Genomic DNA, 24,639 nt, shown 5'->3' on the forward strand with positions numbered 1-24,639 from the left:
AGACAAAAATCGTGGAAGAAATTTTAGGGTGAGATTTTGAACGTTCTCCCCGTACAGAAAATTCATGCCACATCACTACAAAGTTTTTCCTTAGCAAATAATTGGTCATGCGGGATCAGTAAATTTTTGTGTCTCTTTTGGTATAAAGAAACGACAACAATAAAATCAACAATCTTTCTTATTCCCTTTTTTTTATGATACAATATTTTATAAGGGGCGGACCATTAAAAAATAACAGGAGGGGGAGGGGGGATAAAACATTTTCTGTGCAGAATCTTTTTTTTTTTATTTGAAGGCCTACTTATCTACAGGAACTTTTTTTCTGGCGCTGAAGCTTTGCATGAATATTTTTTCGCCCAAAGATACATTTTTTTGTAACGTATCTAAGATTCATGCAACAATTATCATTAATAAATAGCATCTCATTGTTACATTTCCGCAGATTTGTTCCTTGAATTGAGCGACACTGATTCAAGGACCGTTCATTTTTCTATAGGGGAGCTGAAGTGATTGGATAGGTAGTGCCTGTTTAATATAACCCCCCACCCCCCTTATTAGAAATGTAAACCCTGGTCTCCCTGCAAAAAAGATGAATATCAGACAAAATTACAGTTTAAAGTGATGATAATACTGTTTGTGCTTTTGATTTACTGTTTACTGATGGGAGGCCGGCAATTGTTAGTGTGGGTAAAGTGTGTTTGCAACCAAATAGTTGATAGTATTGAGCTGATGCTGTTCGCTTGGTATTTCTCAAACTAGGGGGGCATGATCCCCGGGAAAAGAACCTCAAAAACGCTATTTTATTAGGCATTCTGATGGGCGGTTCATATATGCCATTATACAACACTTACAGGTAATAGGCTCCTTTCGATATATTAAAATTCAGCTTGATAGCGAGGCCTAGAGGACACAAACAAAAGAAATGAATAAACATGCTTTTGAAACTTCTCTTGTTTGTGTCCTCTAGGCCTCGCTACCAGGCTGAATTTTAATATATCGAAAGGAGCCTATTCCATTGCACGATTTTTTTTCAGTCACAACCACGTACAGGATTTTTTTCTGACAAGTTTCGCTTGCAGGAATTTTGTGGTAAAAGTCACCCCCTTTCGGCTATTTCTAATGATCCGTCCCTAATGTTCAATGTACCCCGATATTAGGGTAATAAGAAGTTATGTTTCCAGGTTATTTTTAAAAAGGACGTTTAGGGTGCCAAACTTTAGCAGTTTATAAGAAAGAACAAACGTCACACTCTGTGTATGTTTTTCAAAATTTTTCGGCCTATTTCAGCGTCAAATTCTCCTAACCTAGTCACGGCTATAGTGTTGCGTGACATTTAGCAATTGGACCGTGAAAACTGCCAATATTGTCATGATGTTTACAGCGAGATGTTGTTCTGCCATGCAACAGCGAACAGTGCTCTGTTATGAAACATTGTCGGATAAGGTGGATTTCTTACAGTATCAAATTTGACTGGTGTTAAGGATATGGCAAAAATTACCGCGCAACGAACAAAACGCAGCCAAACATCACGAAGGATTGTTGAATGAGGACACTGAGGTAAGCGAATTTCAAAATGTTTACGAATGCTCGACTGGTTTTTATTCAGTTTATCTCAACATTTCGCTCAGACAAATATTTGCTTCATTCTGCTAATCTTACGTCGCCCAATAAACGCGAAGGGGGATTTGTATTGTCAAATTCTTTGCGAATGCGAAGGCGGAAATCTTTCGAGTGTTGACCTAATTTGCATATTGGATCATGGCGAATTGTGTAATTTCGCTAACTTCGGGCATGCTCTAATTTACTGCTTTAAAAGATCCTAAAAAAACTAAACGGTAAAAAACTAAAACCATCCTTAAACTTGCCTCAGGAGGTTTTTCTTTTGAGATTCATTGCGTACCACATGCATTTTTTGGCGAGTTTGTTTGATGTCCCAACGATCACTCTTCAGAGAGGATTTAGGTACACTTATTAAAAAATATATATTAAATTTGTGAGCAGAGATAATGGACCGCTTTCACTGTCATTCAATTACAGAAGCATCAATCAAACTGAACCTGTGTGGAAATCATTTCAAACTGTCGCCTGGCTGACTTGACAATGCCACAAATTGTGTCAATTTGCGAAAATGTTTTGAAGAAAATACTGCAAATTGTTTTAATCTTTTTTCTCTTAAACAAGTGAATATTACAGTAAATGAATATCCTTGGCATATGTATCGGACTTGGGTCTACCAATATACAAAGTATGGGCGAAATCATATTTGGGCTCTATGACCACAATTTCTTTGATTTTTACTGGCTTTAGGCCATCCCAATAAAGTGTTTCGTTTCCCATCGCCCCGTCTCTTGTGATGGTGGGTCGGTCGGTTGGGCAAAAAAAAAAAAAAAAAGAATGAACACTTGAAGGGTTCTGGGTTCCAGAGAAGGCCGGGCTGCTTAGTAAGAAAGCCTGATTACAAAGTCAACTCGAAAACGTGGTCGTTTCGTTCGTTATTCCTTAACAGTCTTTAAATAACGTAGTATCGATGTTTATTAAAGACAAAGACATCACATCACACCAATTGTTGATAAAACAAGATCGTGTGCTTGTAAATTGAAGTACTTGCTTCTTTGACTAGTGAATCTGGAACTTTTTTTTTTTTTTTACTTTTCGAAAAAAATGGGTCGGTCGGGCGATGGGAAACGAAACATTTTATTGGGATGGCCTTAACACTTAATACCGTGAAGCTCAGGGATTATTTAAATGAAAGCAAAAGAGTAAAGTGTTTTGTTTGGGAATGATAAATAAATTATTAAATAACGATATTTAAACTGGAGGTAATTTCACACCAAACGGTTCAAACCACACAATGTTCGCCTTTCTTTTTTGATAGGTTTGAAGGAGGAAGATATTATTAATTATTGATCACAAAAACAACAGTTAATGTGTGACTTTCACAAAATGATTGACGGAAAAATTAATTATTTGTTACTAAATATACTGATATGCAAAACTATCTTCGACGTTGGCGCCCGTTGTGCAAATAAACCAACTTTTCACTGTGTTATTTTACTGCGTTTACTATTTTCTCCTCACAGAACGTGAATTTGACTCGCGGCACTACTTTCACTTTGAAACCCAAGCGTTTGGTTCCAAGCAAATTATCTTGAACGCAACAGGCGAAGTTAATGAATGTTTAACATTTGTTCTACAATCCACAACCGTGCATGATTTTGGGATAACTACTAACAGAGCTACTGCAGAAAGTAATTTCCTTTTTGTACGCAAACCGACGAATAGATGTATATAATAAGTGTAATTTATAATAATCATATGACCCGTACGGCCCCGCTCGCGAAATCCTATAGAAAACGTTAGGGAAAACTGACGTGTGTAGGGCCAGACGGGTTGACGTGAGCCGGTCCGGAAAAAGCCGCCCGGCCCGACTAGAAGTCGCCTGCCTTGTCTTTTTTTCTTACTTTAGTTGGGGGCGATGACGACTATCGAGGAATTACGGGCCTCAAAACCCCATAAAAACACAAAATATCACACAAAAGATGAAAGGTACATGTAAGTGAACTTTATTTATCTAGCTTACATTAGATCAAAGTTTGGGATGAAAAGATGCGAAATTCAGTATTTTATGGAGCATTTCTTACGATCAGTTGACTCAAGCGGAGGTCAATCGTTACAAATTACAGTGAACGTATGGGATCAAATAGCGCATACCGTGACGCTTACGTCACGCGGCCTCAAACACAGAGACTTGTCTGCCTGTGGTATTACTAAGACGTCGCGGATGTAACGGTCACGGCGATAGGCAACCATGCAAGAACCTGCAGGGCTTGCCTTTCGCGCGCGCAGCTTAGAACTTTAAATCTGTTTTTCGTGGCGTCAGTAAGATTCTCAACGAAACAGCAACTTGACGTCTACTGATGAATGGCTAAGCCCGAAACGTTTGGAACGATATATTGTTAAATTGGCACTTTATGCTCGAACACGAGAACTTTATTCGCTGTTTTCACCGTTCCCATAATACATCTTGTTTACCCCCCAAAATTTTTGCATAAGCATTGTTTTCAATTTCTCTTGGGATTTACAATGACGTACAATCGTCCCAAGAGAAATTGAAAACACTGCTTAAGCAAAAATTTTTTTTGGGGGGGGGGGGGGTAAACAAGATGTATTATGGGATCGTGAAAAAAGCGAATTTTACCTTAATTGAGAAAAAAGATAAAGACAGGCGGGACCTAGCCAACTGGAGACCGATCTCACTTATCAATGTAGACGTAAAAATTGGTTCAAAAGCTATCGCCAAGAGATTAGAAAATGTGTTACCAAATATTACACACCACAATCAGTCTGCATATGTCAAGGGTAGGACCATTTCTGATGCGGCTAGAACGATCGAAGATGTTATGGAATTCTCTAAGAGGTACAACATTGAAGGAAGAATGATTTGTATAGATTTCAAAAAGGCCTTTGACACCGTAAGTAGGGATTTTTTATTTCGCACCTTGTCCGCCTTTGGCTTTGGACCATCATTCACGCAGTGGATCAACACATTTTACAACAATATCTCAAGCTGCGTTTTGAATAACGGATTTTCTACTTCATCACTCGCTGTTGAAAGAGGAGTAAGACAAGGTGACCCTCTATCCGCTCACTTGTTCATTATTGTGTTAGAAATCTTATGTATTAGTATACGCACAGGCAGCCCAAGCTAACGGTAAGAGCCACAGTTCTCTAAGACTCATTTTATAAGGATTTGTATGGAAATGAAACAATTTTCTTTTACGATATAGAAATTCGAACGTTTTATGAATAAAATTGACTTACACTGTTGCTGTGTCGTGTTCTTTCTTGTTTGCCAGCTCCTCGAGCCAATTTGAAGCGATTTGGACGAGTTATTGCTTTGCGAAATTTTGAACACGTGTACTTTATTAAATATTCCCAAGGCTGGAAACCACAGGCAGCCCAAGCTAACGATAAGAGCCACAGTACTCTAAGACTCAATTTATAAGGATTTGTATGGGAATGAAACAGTTTTCTTTTACGATATATAAATTCGAACGTTTTATGAATAAAACTGACTTACACTGTTGCTGTTTCGTGTTCTTTCTTGTTTGCCAGCTCCTCGAGCCAATTTGAAGCGATTTGGACGAGTTATTGCTTTGCGAAATTTTGAACACGTGTACTTAATTAAATATTCCCAAGGCTGGAAACTATTTTCGACAGCATCTCACTCGAAGCGAAATATCTTCCGTGAAATTGGTCAAATCGCTGCAGAAATTCCACCACCGTAATCTCTGGTAATTTCTCTTTCCTATCGTTGTCCATTTGGTTCCGAGTGCCCCAGTGAAGCGTAGAAAATTCTTCCAAAGTGCGAGTTTTACTTTTCTTGTTATGCGCGGCCCATCAAACCACACACAAAATGGCGTCAGGTCGACAAAATCGCCTCAGCGGTGGGGGGCATGGAGTTATTGTTACTTACTCCAAAATACGCTGCGAGACCCGGAGAGGTCGATTTTCTACCGGAAATAAAAACCGGCGTTTAAGAAATCACGTGCCGGTGATTTTCTATTTCCTGTAGAAAATCGTCCTCTCCGGGTCCCACAGCGTATTTAAGAGTTAATGACAATATCGCCAAGTCCTCCGCTACTGAGGTCGATTTTGTCGACCTGACGCCATTTTGTGTGTGGTTTGATGGGCCGCGCATAACAAGAAAAGTAAAACTCGCACTTTGGAAGAATTTTCTACGCTTCACTGGGGCACTCGGAACCAAATGGACAACGATAGGAAAGAGAAATTACCGGAGATTACGGTGGTGGAAATTCTGTAGCGATTTGACCAATTTCACGGAAGATATTTTGCTTCGAGTGAGATGCTGTCGAAAATAGTTTCCAGCCTTGGGAATATTTAATAAAGTACACGTGTTCAAAATTTCGCAAAGCAATAACTCGTCCAAATCACTTCAAATTGGCTCGAGGAGCTGGCAAACTTGAAAGAACACGACACAGCAACAGTGTAAGTCAATTTTACTCATAAAACGTTCTAATTTCTATATCGTAAAAGAAAACCGTTTTATTTCCATACAAATCCTTATAAATTGAGTTTTAGAGCACTGTGGCTCTTATCGTTAGCTTGGGCCGCCTGTGCTGGAAACTATTTTCGACAGCATCTCACTCGAAGCGAAATATCTTCCGTGAAATTGGTCAAATCGCTACAGAACTTCCAGCACCGTAATCTCCGGCAATTTCTCTTTCCTATCGTTGTCCATTTGGTTCCGAGTGCTCTAGTGAAGCGTAGAAAATTCTTCCAAACTGCGATTTTTGCTTTTCTTGTTATGCGCGGCCCATCAAACCACACACAAAATGGCGTCAGGGCGACAAAATCGACCTCAGTGGTGGAGGACATGGCGATATTGTCACTAACTCTTAAATACGCTGTGGGACCCGGAGAGGTCGATTTTCTACAGGAAATAGAAAATCACCGGCACGTGATTTCTTAAACGCCGGTTTTTATTTCCGGTAGAAAATCGACCTCTCCGGGTCTCGCAGCGTATTTTGGAGTAAGTAACAATAACTCCATGCCCCTCCACCGCTGAGGTCGATTTTGTCGACCTGACGCCATTTTGTGTGTGGTTTGATGGGCCGCGCATAACAAGAAAAGAAAAAATCGCAGTTTGGAAGAATTTTCTACGCTTCACTAGATCACTCGGAACCAAATGGACAACTATAGGAAAGAGAATTATTACTGGAGATTATGGTGCTGGAAATTCTGTAGCGATTTGACCAATTTCACGGAAGATATTTCGCTTCGAGTGAGATGCTGTCGAAAATAGTTTCCAGCCTTGGGAATATTTAATAAAGTACACGTGTTCAAAATTTCGCAAAGCAATAACTCGTCCAAATCGCTTCAAATTGGCTCGAGGAGCTGGCAAACAAGAAAGAACACGACACAGCAACAGTGTAAGTCAATTTTATTCATAAAACGTTCGAATTTCTATATCGTAAAAGAAAATTGTTTCGTTCCCATACAAATCCTTATAAAATGAGACTTAGAGTACTGTGGCTCTTATCGTTTGCTTGGGCTGCCTGTGGTATACGTAACAGTAAAGATATCCGTGGTATCAAGGTAGATAACGAAGAAATCAAGATGAGCCCTTTTGCAGATGATTTGACTGCTTTCTTGAAAAACAATCTCTCTGTAAAGAATTTTCTAAATCTCCTAGACGAATATGGAAATTGTTCTGGCCTGAAGATTAACCATGAAAAGTCGGAAATGTTACTTTTAGGTAATCACGCCTATACCGTACAGGAAGATAAATCCGTTCCAGGTAATTTAAAAGTTACAAAATCGGCAAAAATTCTAGGAATACACTTCTCACCTACGCCTCACAACTCAAACAAAAGTTAAATGTCGATGAGCTGATGAATTCTATTAAACAAAAATTACGAATCTGGAGATGGAGGGACCTAACTATCATTGGAAGAATCCAAATTGTTAAAACATTTATCATCCCTATATTTTTATATTGAGCCAGCCTGATCTCAACTGATAAGGAATTTGTTAAAGAGATAAACAAAATAGTTTTTGACTTTATTTGGAAGGGAAGGGACAAAGTCAAGCGTCTGGCCCTTTTTAGTGAGATCCAAGATGGAGGACTGAAAGCCCCACATCTGGATTCTATAATTGAAACGCAAAGGGTCCTTTTCTGCAAAAAAAATAGCGAGCGATCAACCACAAAGTTGGAAAACAATTCTCCTGCATTATCTAAGACCAATAAGAGGCAAATTTGTTTTATGCTGCAACTATGATTTGAAGAAATTACCAATAAAGCTGCCACCGTTTTATGAGGAATGCCTCAAAAGTTTTGCAAAATGCTCAGCAACAAATTACGAAAGTGTGCAGAAAATAAAAGACCTTTCAAAAACCATTTTATGGAACAATAAGTTTATTTGTATTGAAGGCAAGTCTGTGTATTTTAAAGCACTAGCAGATAAAGGAATTCTTAGAATGAGGGATTTGATCTCCGATAACAATGCGCTAATTTTAAAAAGCAATTGCAAATTGAGAGAACTGAATATCTCGCCATTAGATGTTTTTAGGCTTGTTACTCTAATTGATGCTCTACCAGTAGAATGGCGAGAATCATTAAAAACGTTTGTATATGTGGGTGATGAACCTTTTTCCATGCATGATGAGATTAAGGTAACTTTAAACGGGCAAAATGTTTTAATCAAAACTGTGGTTTCCAAATCTGTCTATAAGGAACTTCGAGATAGAATCATCACCCCACCAACTGCTCAGCTGAATTTTAATGCGCGATTTATAAATGAAGTCTTAGAATGGAAAGAGATTTACGCCTTGCCTTTTCGCGTTGCATTAGATACAAAACTGCGTGAATTTCAGTATAAATTACTTAATAGGTGTCTTGTTACAAATATTCTTTTATACAAAATTAATGTCGTACCATCTCAAGCCTGTTCCTTTTGTGGTGAAATGGACGAGTCCCTAGAGCATTTTTTTTGTATTGCCATTACTCAAAGATTTTCTGGACTGAAGTTATCAAATGGCTCGATGATCTTGATATAAAGATTGAACAAATTTCTGACAAAGATATAATGTTTGGCATTCTGAAGTGCGAGGACGAGTTATTTGTTAATCATATATTGTTAGTTGTCAAACAATATTTATATTCTTGTAGACAAAGCAAATCTTTACCTTTAATAAGAGTATTAAACTCAAAAGTTACATTGATTTACCTAATAGAGGCAATGATATCAAAATCAAACAACAGGTTATCAGCTCACAATAAGAAATGGAGCAAGTATAAAAATAAATTAGTATGCAATCCTGCACCGGTAGCCACAACACAATAGCATTGTAAAACAGCATTTAAATAGATGAATGAACGGAGAACTCTTTTGTGTACACATATTTTTGTTTTGTTTTTGTAGTATTTATAGTGTCTGTAATAGTTTAGTAGTGTAGTTTATAGTGTAGTGTAGTACTTAAAATATTGTATTTTATCCATATTTATTTGTAGTGTTTTGTAGTAGTTTAGTAACTAAAACTTTGTATTTTTTGAAAACTAATAAAAAATAATTAAAATACAAAAAAAAACTCATTTGCTAGAGCCTTGATCAATCGAGAAAGGGTAGTTGCGACATTTTTAATGCATATTGCTTTCTATTTCATCTTGAAAGTGGTTCAGCCTCAATTGCTCTATTTATAGCACATTTTAAAAACACGAGTGGGCTAAAAAATTTGCAGGCCCGGGCCTACGGGACTATAGGCTAGATACGCCCCTGGAGTTGATGTTTGCGGGCGTAAATATATTTTTGGCCCGACTCAGGCCCATTTTAGCCCGAGACGCAGGCAAGGGCTAAAATGAGCTCTGAGAAGGGCCAAAAACATATTAATGCCCAAGAACATCAACTCTCTTACTATTATTGCCAACGAGGCAGCCGAGCCAAGAGGCGAGGCTGACTCGGCGGCAGAATCATAGAGCCGCGTGTATAGCAGAAAAAATCTCAACTTCTGCGTAAGGGACTTTTTTTAAACCATATTTGGGTGTAAGTAAAACCCCATATTTGGGTTGTATTGTTCTTCCAAACTGGTTCCCAGTCTCTCTCTCCTTGCTAAAGTACAAATGACCAAAATGGCGTCCACGCGGCTCGCTGTTAAAATTTTCAATGTGGTCATTCACTCCTTTGACGATAAATGCACCTTTATTCTGCACCTTAACTCTCAATGGAAAGAGAATACCCTACAGAATACTTGACTGCCAAAAAAGGAACATCAAGGTCTTCAAATCAATGAAATAATCTTTCGACTTTGGAGTTGTTTGATTTCTGAAGAGAGGCGAAAATCAAAAGCGGACTGCTGACTTTAAATGGAGTTTTCTTGACTTACGAGAATGTAACGGTCCGGTAAATGCTACCTTTAAGTTTTGATTTTGTTTATAGCAATTGTTTAACCGATGATTTCATCCCAAATCAAATAACATTTATATTTTCGCTCAAAGGAATTAAGTCAATACCAAGCGACACTCACTAAAATTACTGCATGTTGACGTCATACACGCAAGAAAATTGAAAGCCGTTTTTTGCTGCTAACGGCAAATGCAATGTTAACTTGAATATAAATTCTGTCTCCACATATTCCTTGTCCGTTTTGGTTTTGTTTTCTATTCATATTTACGCTTAGAAATTCAGTTTTGCGTAAACATGACAATTTGCATGCAAGACTGAAATCTGAGCCATCCATGCTTGATTATTGAAAAGCGTCTAATCTTAGCAGTTTTGATTTTGGGATTTTATTTATAAGACGTTCTTGAAATGCAACTATCCCTTTTGTGTTTGGAGACATTTTAACCATCGCGTGTTGCAATAAAAAAAAACAGCGATTAAAACCTCATTTACTGCCCACATTTTGGGACATTTTTAACGTTGAAAAAATTAAAAGATTGGCAAGAGTTATCAATCTGTCAAACTCGTGTCATTTAATATGAACACCAGAGAAATAACGCTTTCTTCTCGTATTACCTAACATACAATTAACCAAATTTTGGTCATTTCAAATTAAGTTCTATCGGAAACCATTCAGTATTCGTTCTTACGAGCAAACATGAACATTTTGCTCGTTGGCACTTACCGATAGGTACAACTGGTAATAATTTCAGAGGGCATTTAGTTAACCCAGGGTTGGGGCAGAAAACTCGTCAAATTTTCGTATCTGAATCATCCAAAAAAATATGACGTAACATCCGGTCAAAATTCAACGCGGCGCTCGTTTCTGCAAAGTTGAAAAGTGAAGTTTCGGTCGAGTGTGATTTCTTCGTATTTGCGAACCAACACTTTCATGGTATTTTATTATGAGGATATCAGCAAGTCGCAGAGACATTGTTTCGACTTCATGAGCAAAGATTTTGGCAAGAGAGAAACGTTTCGTATCAATTTGTAGGGGAAAAACAGAGACGAAGTGCCATATCATGGCGGATATTTCACACCTTGAAAACGAGTGGCGTTCCAACTTTTGGCTCTAGTAATTCATGATGCATCGATAACATCATGTTCTATAGCCTATAATCTCTACAGCATCATGGATGAAATACTGGTGGTCATAGTTTGCAGTGTTAAGTAGTAGAAGTCATTACCCTCGCCGTAAAGCTATAGAAGTCGCTGTCACTAGAGTGTTGTTGTTATTCGTCCACGTGTGTACGTTCAGTCGAAGAGGGAAGCTAAATCTCATGCTGTCTCCCATGCTGTCTAAATTTCGTTGTTTCTAGAAAGAAACGCTTCATATCCATTAGGTTTTGGGGAATATCAGCCGCATTTTTGTGCCGTGATCATGAATTCATCTACTATTTATAATAACATTTCAGTATTTTGTATCATAGACCGTTTTACAGATATCGACTTTGCCCCCTTCGCATCCTATAATATATATATTTTCTTTTATTATGGTAATTGCAGAATTATCACAATAAAAGAATAAATTATTTCAATGAGCATTATAGGATGCGAAGGGGGCAAAATCATTATGGCCGCCGTATCCGTAAAACGGCCTATCGGCCTCCCCTTGAAGGGTATGTAAAAAGCAAGAAGCATTCCTGATCTTCTCCGGGGGTAAGGCCAAGTCTCCTGATTTATATTTTCTTCAACGGCCAATTCTTTTATTGTACAGTCCGACCTATATTAAGCGGCCACCTATTATGCGGCCACCCTCCATTTAGCGGCCACTTTCCAAAGTCCCGATTTATTTGTCACTAAACTCTCATCAGGGTTTCACTAAACCATGTTAAGATCTATTCTTTAAAGTCATTTAAAAAAATGCTTGAACAGTTTATGTCCCTTCCTCTCCTGTGCTTGTAAAGGAAAACAAAATATACAATATTCTTTAATTTTTTATTGTTTTTATCCAATGGTCAATACACTTAATGATAAACATCATTACAAAAAGAACAACTTTTCACACACACACAAAAAAACAAGTCAACAACAAAAATATAGAATTTTTCATCCGAGTTTGAATACTCTGAGGATTTTTTTAATTCACTTAAAATACCTTATTATAGGAAATTAACGCTTGTGTTAATTAAGGTATTTGAAATTAACGCGACTTAAATTAACGCGAATTGAAGGAAAAACTACTTCACAATAAAGGAAATTAACGCGAAAGAGGGGGTAACATTTCAAAATGAAGGAAATTAACGCGACGTACACAAAGAAAAAACACTTGTTGAAACAACAGGAACAAGTTTATTTCATTACTAGGCGTATAATCCTAAACGTGGGGGCCAAGTGAAGAAATCTGACCGTCTCGAGCGTTCTTCACAGTTTCAGTGATACCGGCAGTTTTCCACCCTGATGAAAATATGCCTTTTTCTAGAAGTCAAGAAGGTCTGGACTGTATCGAGAAATTGGGGCCAAAATAATGGAAATTAAGGTCATGGAAATTAACGCTCCATTTAATTAACGTCTCAGAAATTAACGTTAACGAAAATTAGTGCGACTTAAATTAACACGAATTTTTGAAATTCGCGTCAATTTCATGACGCGTTAATTTCCTATAATAAGGTAGAAAGAAACCTTTATTGTTCAAAATGTAATCTCACTGGTCAAAAACTCTTCCTCTGGTATGAATTAATCTTTTTGCCCTCATTGGATAGCTTGAATATTCAAGTCAGTGTCTGAGATTTCAGTCAAGCTTCAGGAAAAAAAAATCATAAAAAAGAGTCTGCAGTTGCATGAAGTACATGTAAGTTTCATATCGCCCCAGAATTTCTCAAAGTCCAGATACAAAACAAAATTAAAAAATGCACAAAGGTCACTGAAATTGATTCTCTGCACCCTGTGAAGAGCTGGTTTGAGTCAACCACGATGAAACTTAGGGCACATTTTTTTATTTACAATTCTGGAATGAGAATGGCCAGAAAGTGAAATGCATGCAATTTTCTATTCTGCATTCCTATTCCGGAGTGGTCATAATGCCATTCTGTCCATTCTCCTCCCAGGCGCAGAAAGAACAGAATGCTGCGAATGTAAATCCAAGATGGGGGACGGCATATCCTGTGATTTGAGCAATGTTTCTCCTCTTCTTTGTGAATAACACTGCCAGAACATTTGGAAGGTCCGCTAGACTCCATAATTTCGTTCTCCTCTTTATTAAGTAGAAAAATTGCTCCAATAATAATGGCTGCGATGACAGCCGCCACCATTTGTTACACAATGTTTACTCGTGCCAGGACCGTAATATCATCTTGACTACATGGGCGTTTTTTAATGCAGGCAATCTGAGTTATTCCCATCATTCTGTACCAACACACTTCTTATTCCAGGATTGTGGGTAAAAAAAGCACCCTTAGAGCTTAGAGCTCAAAGTCCAGCCAAAAGGGGTGAAAGAACCTAACAGTCATTAACAAGCTTCTTCTCTGCAGTTTTATTGCACCTGTGCTTAACTTCATTTTCATCAGTGCTAAATACCCCCTGACACAATTCTATGAAGGTTTTGTTGATGTAAATAACGTTGAAACAAACTATCATTAACCAAATGTATCACAAAATGAAGCCCTAATTCAATTTCAGTCCTCACTTCCCCCACCTACAAAATGTGGATATGCCAGGCATCACAGTGTTCTCCCACAACACTTCATTCCAATCATCCAACAGAATATGACATCCAAACAGCCCATAATTTTGTATTCATTCGTTAAAAAATGATGATTTTTTCCAATCAGCTGCAAAATTTATCTTTTGATCTTGCCAAAGAAAATTAAGTGTTCTTTTTCATCACCTTATTGCTTGGCCGTAACTAGCAAGGGGCAAGACGAGGCACTTGCCTCGTCTATATTTAAACCCAAAATAAAATAATAAAAAAACTTTCAGGTGGGAAAATATATAATTCCCAATTGTACCTGAATGATTTTTCTGAAGAAATACCACACGACAAATGCTAAAAATAGTGTCTCAGAGCTTCTAAACTTTTTCCAGACCTTGCTAACTGCTCGTGTCTTCGACACTCACAACTTTTGCCTCCTCTATGTCAAAAGTCTGGCTACGGCCCTGCTTATTGGTTTAAAGAAATTCCAAATGAGAACAGAGGATCATCTCTTGCAAATGATCATTAAAAATGTGTTGTTTTGGAGGTACATTTTCTTTCATAATGTCTACATTTCTCCGTCACTGAATTCCACAGGAGTATTTTATGCATATAAATGTTAAGAATTTGTGCTAGAATCCACATTAATAGGTAGCCTACTGTCATTGAAGTTTTATTTGTTCACCCAGAGAAATGTGCCAGTGCTATTATAAAATTCATTTAATATTCAGTTTTGCCAATATTTTTAATTGTCTTAAATCAACATGGCCATTGTGCCATTTAATCCTTTATTTTATTTTCAGTTAAAATCACGGAAAAAGAGGAGGAGGAGATGATGGCAAGGGCACCAGTTCAGTGAATCTGAACTAAGTGGTTGTCTGCTCAAATAACAATTTAGCTAAGATAATATAATATATAGATTTAGGCAAGCCTAAAAGCGGAGCTCCCCAGTTATTTCCCCTTAATAATTTTTTAGACTGTTTTTTATTCATGTTATTTTCTTTATATATGATACGTATCCCTTTTCACCATGAACAACAGCACCAAATAAGAGTTAAAAAATCGATCAATCAAAAATATCATAAGTAGTCTATGCATAACCTTGGTTCTATAGATACACTCGCAATTCTCAACGTTAAACAAGAACAAAGAAAGGGTTGCTCTAGAACATATCCATACCCCCATCATAACTGGTATGTTACAGCTATACATAGCATACAACTGGAAAGTTTTGCATGTAGCTTCCCTCCTCCCCCAAATGGGGGCCCTATACGATTGAATGGTGACAATGACAGTCTTATTATTCCCTAAGGGACCGGTCATTATTTATGTAGAGGGAGGGGGGAAGGAAAAATATGTTGAAAAGATCAAAATGTTCTGTAAGGCCCCCCTTCCAGGCCATGTAAGTAGCAAGTGACCCCCCCTTCTTTATTCAATATTTACGTGATGACCCCCCCCCCCTCACCTCATATCTCCCTTTATATGCCTTAAGTAATTATTAAATGCATGTTACATACAATCTTAATTGCACACTTGTTCTAATGCACAAAGGCTGGATCAACACTTAGTCAGCCAAGGCTTCTTTGCTATGGATACTCTTCCAGTTATAGGGCAAATTTTGGATGAGTTATGTGTATAGTAAACATACCTCAATTATTAACTCCTTAACTTTGGAAAAGTGATAGTTTTTACAAATTATGCTCTCACGGTGAACACAAATGTAATAACCATGCAAAATATAATTCTTTTCCAATGACTTTCCTAAATTGTAAAAGAACTACTTTCTTGTTGTTATATCATGTTTTATTACTTCTTGGGCTATTGCAGTGATAATCATTTTGTAAAAAGAAATAATTTCAGTCAAACCAGATATTAAAGCAGATAGGTCTGGATTCTTTATTTAACTAAAATTTGAGATAACAATGGAGTTTAGAGTGCAAACAGTATTTCTGTAAAATACAAATCACTAAAGTTGTACATAATAGTGGAGTTTAAACAAAAGAAAACAATAGAAGTTATAGCATAAAATTGTACATTTTAGCGTCACTGTTTCACTCATAGTGTTTGCACTATTCTATTTAACTGTTTTACCCACCTCAAACTGCTGATACCCCTAAACTTCTTTGTAAAAAATTTTAGCCCCCCCCTCTTGCCACTCTGAAATAGCCTTGACCCCCCCTTCTTTTTTTCCTCCCCCCTCCCCCTCTACATAAATAATGACCGGTCCCTAACACCAAAAATAACAGCTTCCTGCTAGCAAACTGGAGTAAAAGGTAGTGGCAAACAAAATATTGACATTCTGTCATTCTGCCAAATAGGGTCCCCAAAACGATAACACCTTTTTCCTTTATATGAGTCCCTTTGCCCTTTGCTTAATTACATGTAAACTTAGCAAAAATTCTGGAGAGGCATAAATACTGTTTGTTAGTTCTAAACTCAGGTACAGATTGCTTGGCAAAAAATTTACCACGCCATTTTACCATTTTACCATGCATTAAGAGATTGATGAGATGTGTATCTCATTATCATAATTATTGTTCTTTGCAGTGTGGGCACTGGGAATTAAATGTTTAGGTAGCAGGATGATTTTTTTTATGTACATGATTGTACCTTATCTGGCTTTATTTCATTAACTTTAAAATTACACCTGTCCTTATAAATAAATTGTATTCTACACACAGTACATTTGTACATGCAATGAAGAATAAAATATAATAATCTGATTGTTCATTTATCTCTTTCTGTGTCTGCAACTCTGTGGAAATTCTGCTACTCGTGTTAACCCTGAAAAAGGCAAAAAAGACATAAGATTTGTTGATGAACATTGGCATCAAATGAATGTTTATAATTTTAAACACTCTGCAGATGCATAAAAAAGAGATATATTTTTTCAATTTTTGCCTGGGCCAGGGACTGTGTTGGGGGATATGTTCAGAACCAAAAAATCCTTTGACCTACTAAAGGCATAAATAGTGCTATCAATAAGACCTGGCATATGAATGAGCTTTGGTGGGTGTTTTAAGGTCAATCACTGGCTAAAATTCATGATTTCCCTATTAAATGAGGTGTCTTACGTAAGACTCTTATATTGCTTTCTGACAGGTGCTGTTGAAAGCACTGTGATTAATTCCACGAAAGCTTACATATTCTCCCCTTTCTGAGTGATGTAGCTAAGAAAACACTACGCTGGCTCATCAACAAGCCCAACTGGCTTTTCTGGCCTTAGCAGCTCTAAAAGTTTATCAATTTTTTGTTTTCATGTGAAATTTCAGCTGAGTTAAAATTCTATTTCTTTATTCGCCTAGTACCACAACAAGACAATTTATGTTAAGTTCGGGCTTAAGCTTACATGTAGATATTAAGGTTAGGCGGAATTTGAACAGGTCAATTTGCACTTCTCCCACAAAATAATTACAAGTATTCCAGTAATTTGTCGAGTCAGGTAGCAGATCTTGTTGGGTTTTTTGCCCTCCTACCCCTCCCCCATCCCCTCTTTTCTTGAACAATGAAAACATTACATTTTGTATGTATATTTACATGTGCTGTTACATGTAAATTGTGTACATGTATATTAAATTTCTCAATAGGAACCACGATTTTAAGGAAACATAAACTTACCAAGCAGTTAAAACACTTATCATTTTTCAAACCCCAAAATTTTACACTTAAAAAACAAGTTTCATGCACTAATGTAGATTCACATAAACTAAACTCTGTCACAGAGCATTTAGAGAAATAAAGGTATAAACTGACACTAATGTAATGCTTACCTTCATCACCACAGACATTAACTGCACCCCTTGAATTCCTGTTTTCCCTCACTAAAAACAAAATGTACACATATCAAAAACCCATAAAAGGTATGGAAATCCTAATATAGCAAGTTTTAGAAATGCAACAGATTTGCTTATATGAAATTAATAATAATAAAGTATTTTTCGTTTGTCTCACGACGTAGTGTCACTTGTGATGTAGATCGAGACGTTTCGACTGCACACTGCTAGTCTTCATCAGGCGATAAGGTCGACTGGTTGTGCGTGAACTTATAAAGCACGCTGCTGCGCTGTGATTGGTGCATTTAGATCCTCGCTGTTTCTGTGTCCTGTTGTTCCCTCAGCGGTGCGCTGTCGTACAGTTCTCCTGTTGTTGTGTTTTTTGATCGTGGGCATCCATGCTTCAGGAATTTCAATTCCATTATCCCTGTTGATATTATTAGGGTGAAGTCTTATGTGAATTGCCTCTTTGACCCTGCGTGTGTACCAGTGTGGTTCACGATCAATAAACTTTACCTCATTCCAAAGCGGGTAGTGTCCGGTGTTTTGGGTGTGCTCTGAACCGGCGGAGGTCTGGATACGGGCGAGTCAGATGTCCCGGTCGTGTTCTTTGATTCTGTCTTGCATAGGTCTTCCAGTCTCGCCGATGTAAACTTTGCCGCACTCACAGGGAATTCTGTAAACAACGCCATCTTGTTTAGTCGGATCAACGGCGTCTTTCGGCTGTACTAGGTGTGATCTTAATGTAGTTTCCGACTTGAAAACAGCGCGTACGCCTTGTTGTTGTAGGCAGCGTCTAAGTTGTTCGGAAAGACCTTTGACATAGGGTAGAACCGCAGTAGATTTAAACTCGGTCGTAGGCTCAGCACTGGTGCTCGGCTTTCTGGTCTTGGTGATCTTCTGCAAGAAAGAAAAAGGATAACCATTAGAAACAAGAACAGATGACAGATGTTTTTTCTCCTTGGATATAACAGATGGTTTTGTTACGAGGCGTTTAGCACGATCGTAAAGACAATTAGCAATACCGCGTTTTACTGATTGAGGGTGGTGTGAATCATACGCTAAGTATTGATCAGTGTGTGTTGGTTTTCTATATACGCTGGTGGTGAGCCGGCCGTCTGGTTCTCTCGAAACTGTGGTGTCGAGGAAGGCAATTTTGCAGTCATTCTCTGTTTCCATGGTGAAGCGGATGGAAGGCTGCTGGTTGTTGAGATGTTGTAAGAAGCTGTCGACTCTTCCGCGATCCAAGATGGTGAAGGTATCGTCCACGTAGCGTTTCCATATCTTAGGCTTGTAGGATGATGAAGTTATTGCCTGCTCCTCAAAGCTCTCCATGTAGAGATTAGCAACAACAGCGGAAACCGGACTTCCCATGGCTGCGCCTTCCTGTTGTTCGTAAATTGATCCGTTATACTGGAAGTATGTGGATCTCAATACGAAATTCAGGAGGTCAGCGATCTGAGCAGGTGTTAGCGTTGTGCGATCGGCAAGGCTGGGATCGTTCTCTAGTTTCCGTAGCGCGGCTTGTACAGCGCCGTCGATAGGAACGTTTGTAAACAGCGACTCCACGTCAAAAGACACCATGATCTCGTTGTCTAGGATCGTCTCACTGTTGATGGTGGATACGAAGTGGGCTGAATTGGTCACTGCGAATTCCGAGTTACCTGTTAAAGGAGACATGTATGTTGACCAAACTAACTGGGTTATTAATTTATCTTCTAGGTCCCTCAGCGACGCCGAGATAGCTCTGTTGCGGAAAGGACTGAACTTCGCCGTAACTCCTACGAACATCCCTGCCAAGGAGATTATCGCCAGTGTCGAATCAACTGTCAGACAACTCAACACAGAGCAAGCAGACCTTGTCAGAAGAGCCGTCAACAACATTCTTCAACAGGCAGAACCACCAGAGCCTAACATCACGAAAGAAATGCGAGACGGGCTTAAAAGCCTAAAGGAGGATGATTCCATCATGATTCTCCCAGCTGACAAAGGGCGTACTAGCGTAGTCCTGGACACTGAGACCTACCACACTAAGATGTCTACCTTGATCGAGAACGGACCGTACTAGCTCCTGAACGAAGACTCGACAGACCGTCTAACCAGAAAGCTGACCGAGAAGCTGCTAACCCTGAAACGAAGCGGAGATCTATCAGAGGCTGTTTACAACAAGATCAGACCTCGACACAAACAGCCACCAAGAATCTACGGTTTACCAAAAATTCACAAGGCCGACGTACCTTTAAGACCTATTGTATCATGCGTTAACACCTTTGCGTATGATTTGTCAGCCTACCTAGCTAACATATTGTCTCCTTTAACAGGTAACTCGGATTTCGCAGATTTTCAGCCCACTTCGTATCCACCATCAACAGTGAGACGATCCTAGACAACGAGATCATGGTGTCTTTTGACGTGGAGTCGCTGTTTACAAACGTTCCTATCGACGGCGCTGTACAAGCCGCGCTACGGAAACTAGAGAACGATCCCAGCCTTGCCGATCGCACAACGCTAACACCTGCTCAGATCGCTGACCTCCTGAATTTCGTATTGAGATCCACATACTTCCAGTATAACGGATCAATTTACGAACAACAGGAAGGCGCAGCCATGGGAAGTCCGGTTTCCGCTGTTGTTGCTAATCTCTACATGGAGAGCTTTGAGGAGCAGGCAATAACTTCATCATCCTACAAGCCTAAGATATGGAAACGCTACGTGGACGATACCTTCACCATCTTGGATCGCGGAAGAGTCGACAGCTTCTTACAACATCTCAACAACCAGCAGCCTTCCATCCGCTTCACCATGGAAACAGAGAATGACTGCAAAATTGCCTTCCTCGACACCACAGTTTCGAGAGAACCAGACGGCCGGCTCACCACCAGCGTATATAGAAAACCAACACACACTGATCAATACTTAGCGTATGATTCACACCACCCTCAATCAGTAAAACGCGGTATTGCTAATTGTCTTTACGATCGTGCTAAACGCCTCGTAACAAAACCATCTGTTATATCCAAGGAGAAAAAACATCTGTCATCTGTTCTTGTTTCTAATGGTTATCCTTTTTCTTTCTTGCAGAAGATCACCAAGACCAGAAAGCCGAGCACCAGTGCTGAGCCTACGACCGAGTTTAAATCTACTGCGGTTCTACCCTATGTCAAAGGTCTTTCCGAACAACTTAGACGCTGCCTACAACAACAAGGCGTACGCGCTGTTTTCAAGTCGGAAACTACATTAAGATCACACCTAGTACGGCCGAAAGACGCCGTTGATCCGACTAAACAAGATGGCGTTGTTTACAGAATTCCCTGTGAGTGCGGCAAAGTTTACATCGGCGAGACTGGAAGACCTATGCAAGACAGAATCAAAGAACACGACCGGGACATCTGACTCGCCCGTATCCAGACCTCCGCCGGTTCAGAGCACACCCAAAACACCGGACACTACCCGCTTTGGAATGAGGTAAAGTTTATTGATCGTGAACCACACTGGTACACACGCAGGGTCAAAGAGGCAATTCACATAAGACTTCACCCTAATAATATCAACAGGGATAATGGAATTGAAATTCCTGAAGCATGGATGCCCACGATCAAAAAACACAACAACAGGAGAACTGTACGACAGCGCACCGCTGAGGGAACAACAGGACACAGAAACAGCGAGGATCTAAATGCACCAATCACAGCGCAGCAGCGTGCTTTATAAGTTCACGCACAACCAGTCGACCTTATCGCCTGATGAAGACTAGCAGTGTGCAGTCGAAACGTCTCGATCTACATCACAAGTGACACTACGTCGTGAGACAAACGAAAAATACTTTATTTATATTGTACTCTACCACGATGATTAACAACAACATTTTTTATGAAATTAATGATAAACTCAAACTGCCTCTTACAACCTCCATAAATACCGGTCACTCAATTAACCTCGTAAACCTTGATGTACATTTGAATGTACATGTATTTTAAATTTGCTTTAAATGATATTTTCCTCATCGCAGACAGGCACATTTTAAACTTTTTTTTTTTGTTTCAGGATCGAAAACTAACCTGCTACTCTTGTAGAAAAAATAATTCAGGCAAAAATATCTGATTAGTCACTGCTTTAGGCTGGAAAACTTTGAAAGGATTAAAAAATTGTACCAGTCACAACCGTCAAGATAGCAATACTAATAGCCACAATTCCCCTCCGGATGTTCGGGGCAAGTAGATTTCCCTGTCAAGCAATTAATGTTACATGCCTGCTTGCATAATGGGTAAAGGCCCAGGCATGTCATGATCATCTGACTACAAGTTAATTATACAGTCACAAGTTTACTAATACACAGTGTCACATGCACTGTTCTAGGCCAGCAAAATTTGAGAGCTGCTTATTGACCACAGGGCTAACTGGAATTTTTTTCCAAGTCCTTATCCTATATTATAACTGATCAATTTGGTTGTTATAACAAAAAAAGTTCATGATCTTACACATAACAAATTAGAATCTGTGCTTTTTTCTTTATTGTAATTTATAAGAATCCAGGCGTAGTCAATCGATAGAAATCGATATCTCAAATCTGTCGATACAATCGATATCTATTGATATCAATCACAAATTGATAATCGGTAATCGATAACAATAGAACTCACAGAAAAAATTATTATCAATTGTTATCGATTGAGAAAATCGATAAAAATCGATACTACTGAAACAGATAGAGCGCAAATTTAAAAACATGCGTAACGGTTGTTTTCAGCGCCAAACGGCAACGATCTGCATCACGTGGCTTTGCTTGTCAAATGAAAAAGGTAAACGCACGTGGTTACATTCCTTTGCGTTCTGACTTCGTGGTTCGCGCTAAAAACAACCGTTACGAATGTTTTTGAATTCGCGCTATACCTGTTTCGGTAGTATGTGTTCCTCGGGCCACCATCAGCAATAATCGTGTCGATTACACTGCCTCTTAGGCTGTCATCGATTGGTTTTCCTAATATAAATGTCCTGCATTTGCTGTTTACAGAGAACGCCATCATCGAAAGCTTCATCAAATGTTGAATGAAACGTTCAGGAATGTGACTGTGTACGTTCACCTTTTTCATTTGACAAGCACAGCCACGTGATGCAGATCATTGCCGTTTGGCGCCAAAAACAACCATTACGAATGTTTTTGAATTCGCGCTCTACCTGTTTCGGTAGTAGCAATCGACAGTAGTCAATAACAATCACTAATCCTAAGGAGCCCCTGGAGGTGTAAATGTATATTCGTTTTAAGGTGATTTCCTAGTATTGCATTGCGCATCCTTACTGCGCAGAATTTTACGCGTAATTAGCACGCGCACATAAACGAAATGGCGGCTTCTTTCTATGCGGCTTGGCTCGCGAGAGAGAGAAATCATCATTTTCTCGTAAACGAGTTCGGTGACCTATCATTTTTTTCTCTTACAGTAGTTCGAAAGTAGCGATCCAATTCTTTCTATAAAATGAATACAGATCAATTTCTATGGCAGAATAATACATTATCACCGAAAAGGTGCACTTTCAGCAGTACTCGCAAAGGAAATATAAGGAATTATATGGTAAATACAAGGTCTTCCTGCTCCTAAACGAATACGGTGACGCCCATTTTTTACTTCAAAATTTAACTTCCCTTAAGGTAAACAAACAACTGGCAAAGTTTAGTTGGAAATCTATGAGCAGTTCTATTTCTAGGGAATTACCTTAAAGATATTAGATGGCGTTAGTATTAAGTAAAACAATACGAAGATTGATATCGATTGCTATGGATTGTTATCGATTATCGGTTTATCGATTGTCTACGCCTAGAAAAATATGAATAAAATTATCAATTTATTCCCAGAACGGCTGTTACAAAACTTTCACAAAACATTTTCACTCACTAAAATAAGGAAAACTAAGCAAAGTTCTCATTAAAAAATAGTACATACATGTAGGTCATTGAGAAAACTATATTTCGCTAAGGCTGTCAGCTAGCAATGTCCCCTATTGTATCTGACTCGAACACATTCTTACAAATTTGCAAAAACTCATATAAATTTTGATCTTGTAGTGTAACTCACTGTGTAACTGGAAATTTGCTCTTTCCAACGTTTTAAAGTGCTGTGTTCCTCCTACTTCGGTGATTTAATAACAGGATGAACAAATTTATCGCAGTAGAAGCTGTCTGCTTTGAATACAACTCGTGTTTAAGACAAAACGAATTTCAATAAGTTTGTATGCCCTTGTTCTGACATACCGATTACACGAACGAGCGCTATTAGATGGAATGCTTGTTAATCTAAATAACAGAAACTTTTCTAATCTGTTAAAAAAGGAACATCAATAATAAGCTTAGCTTACCTTGTTTTCGTAACGGGATTTTGTCTTTGACCGTCTTTGCTTTAAACTCAACAAGTAGCTTGGAAGATTTACGTCCATTTCGATCGGTCACAATCCGTTTTTCTTTGGCTGCTATCCCGGGATAAACGAGGAATACATGTACATCCAGAAATAATTTATCTGTAATAAACTGTCGTGTGCTTTTCAATCGCGGAGCCCTCTCGGTGAACTCATTCGTACGCTCGGTAAATCGGCATGTTGTGAGTTTGTTTCCTGACTTTTAACTCTGAACCATATTCAAAATTCTGCTGTTAACCTTGCCGTTGTTAACCAGAATGGCCATAAGTTCAAAATAAGCTTATAAATTTTTAGCCGAGCCGACAGCAACCAGCGGACCTCCCCAATTTCACTTCCCGCTTCATGTAATTCCAGCCAGAAAAGTACTTGCGCCCGCGATTCAATAGTGAAACGTCACTTGGTCAGCGGTCAACTTTAAAAAAACATTCAACCTCGATGTGTTCTACATCTGAGCCCGCGATAGGGTCATGTATAATTCTGGTCAGCGGAAACGTTGTTTTGACAGCTGTCAATTGGCCATAACAAAGACGTCCAATACTTCCAATCATGTCTATTAGTAATGATTTTTCCCGCCAAAAGACGCGGGTTGCCACCGGAGCCTAGCTCGTTCCCAGGCCTAATCCGTGCGTACATACGTACGGACGTACGCGACAACCAAAATTTCTCGGTTCGATAGGATACCATTTGCCTGCCTATGGATGCTCCGCTCCGGCGCCTTCGGCGCCGCGGGAGCTCCGCTATAAGAGGTGTGCTAGGCATCATGCTTAGATATATAGACCCACATCTAACAAGAACTTCTACTTTATCAGTCTTTTACTCATATTGTTGTTAATCAAACATATATTTGCATTCAAAATAAATTTCAGATAAT

General features: G+C 38.8%; 2 protein-coding genes and 1 long non-coding RNA gene across 3 annotated transcripts; 1 reads left to right on the forward strand and 2 right to left on the reverse strand.

Moving 5' to 3' along the window:
• Positions 1-16,054: 16,054 nt before the first annotated feature.
• Positions 16,055-23,998, reverse strand: LOC144635702 (uncharacterized). Its single transcript, XR_013567395.1, has 3 exons — positions 23,712-23,998; positions 17,361-17,411; positions 16,055-16,374 (listed from the first exon to the last, which is right to left on the reverse strand). It is a non-coding gene; the product is annotated as an uncharacterized LOC144635702 (long non-coding RNA).
• LOC144635591 (uncharacterized) lies at positions 17,523-19,043 on the reverse strand. The gene has a single exon (XM_078494681.1). It carries the CDS (start codon positions 19,041-19,043, stop codon positions 17,952-17,954), a length of 1,092 nt encoding a protein of 363 aa, XP_078350807.1. The 3' UTR covers positions 17,523-17,951.
• Positions 19,725-20,799, forward strand: LOC144635701 (uncharacterized). Its single transcript, XM_078494782.1, has one exon. It carries the CDS (start codon positions 19,761-19,763, stop codon positions 20,754-20,756), a length of 996 nt encoding a protein of 331 aa, XP_078350908.1. The 5' UTR covers positions 19,725-19,760; the 3' UTR covers positions 20,757-20,799.
• Positions 23,999-24,639: the final 641 nt, after the last annotated feature.

The sequence above is a fragment of the Oculina patagonica genome, chromosome 13, assembly GCF_052425735.1.
Source record: "Oculina patagonica isolate OP01 chromosome 13, crgOcupat, whole genome shotgun sequence".
In the NCBI taxonomy this organism is placed as follows: Eukaryota; Metazoa; Cnidaria; class Anthozoa; order Scleractinia; family Oculinidae; genus Oculina; species Oculina patagonica.

Bases quoted from the DNA above. Each gene is read 5' to 3' on its own strand.
- LOC144635591 (XM_078494681.1), bottom strand. From the start codon at position 19,043: ATGTCTCCTTTAACAGGTAACTCGGAATTCGCAGTGACCAATTCAGCC.
- LOC144635701 (XM_078494782.1), top strand. From the start codon at position 19,761: ATGGTGTCTTTTGACGTGGAGTCGCTGTTTACAAACGTTCCTATCGAC.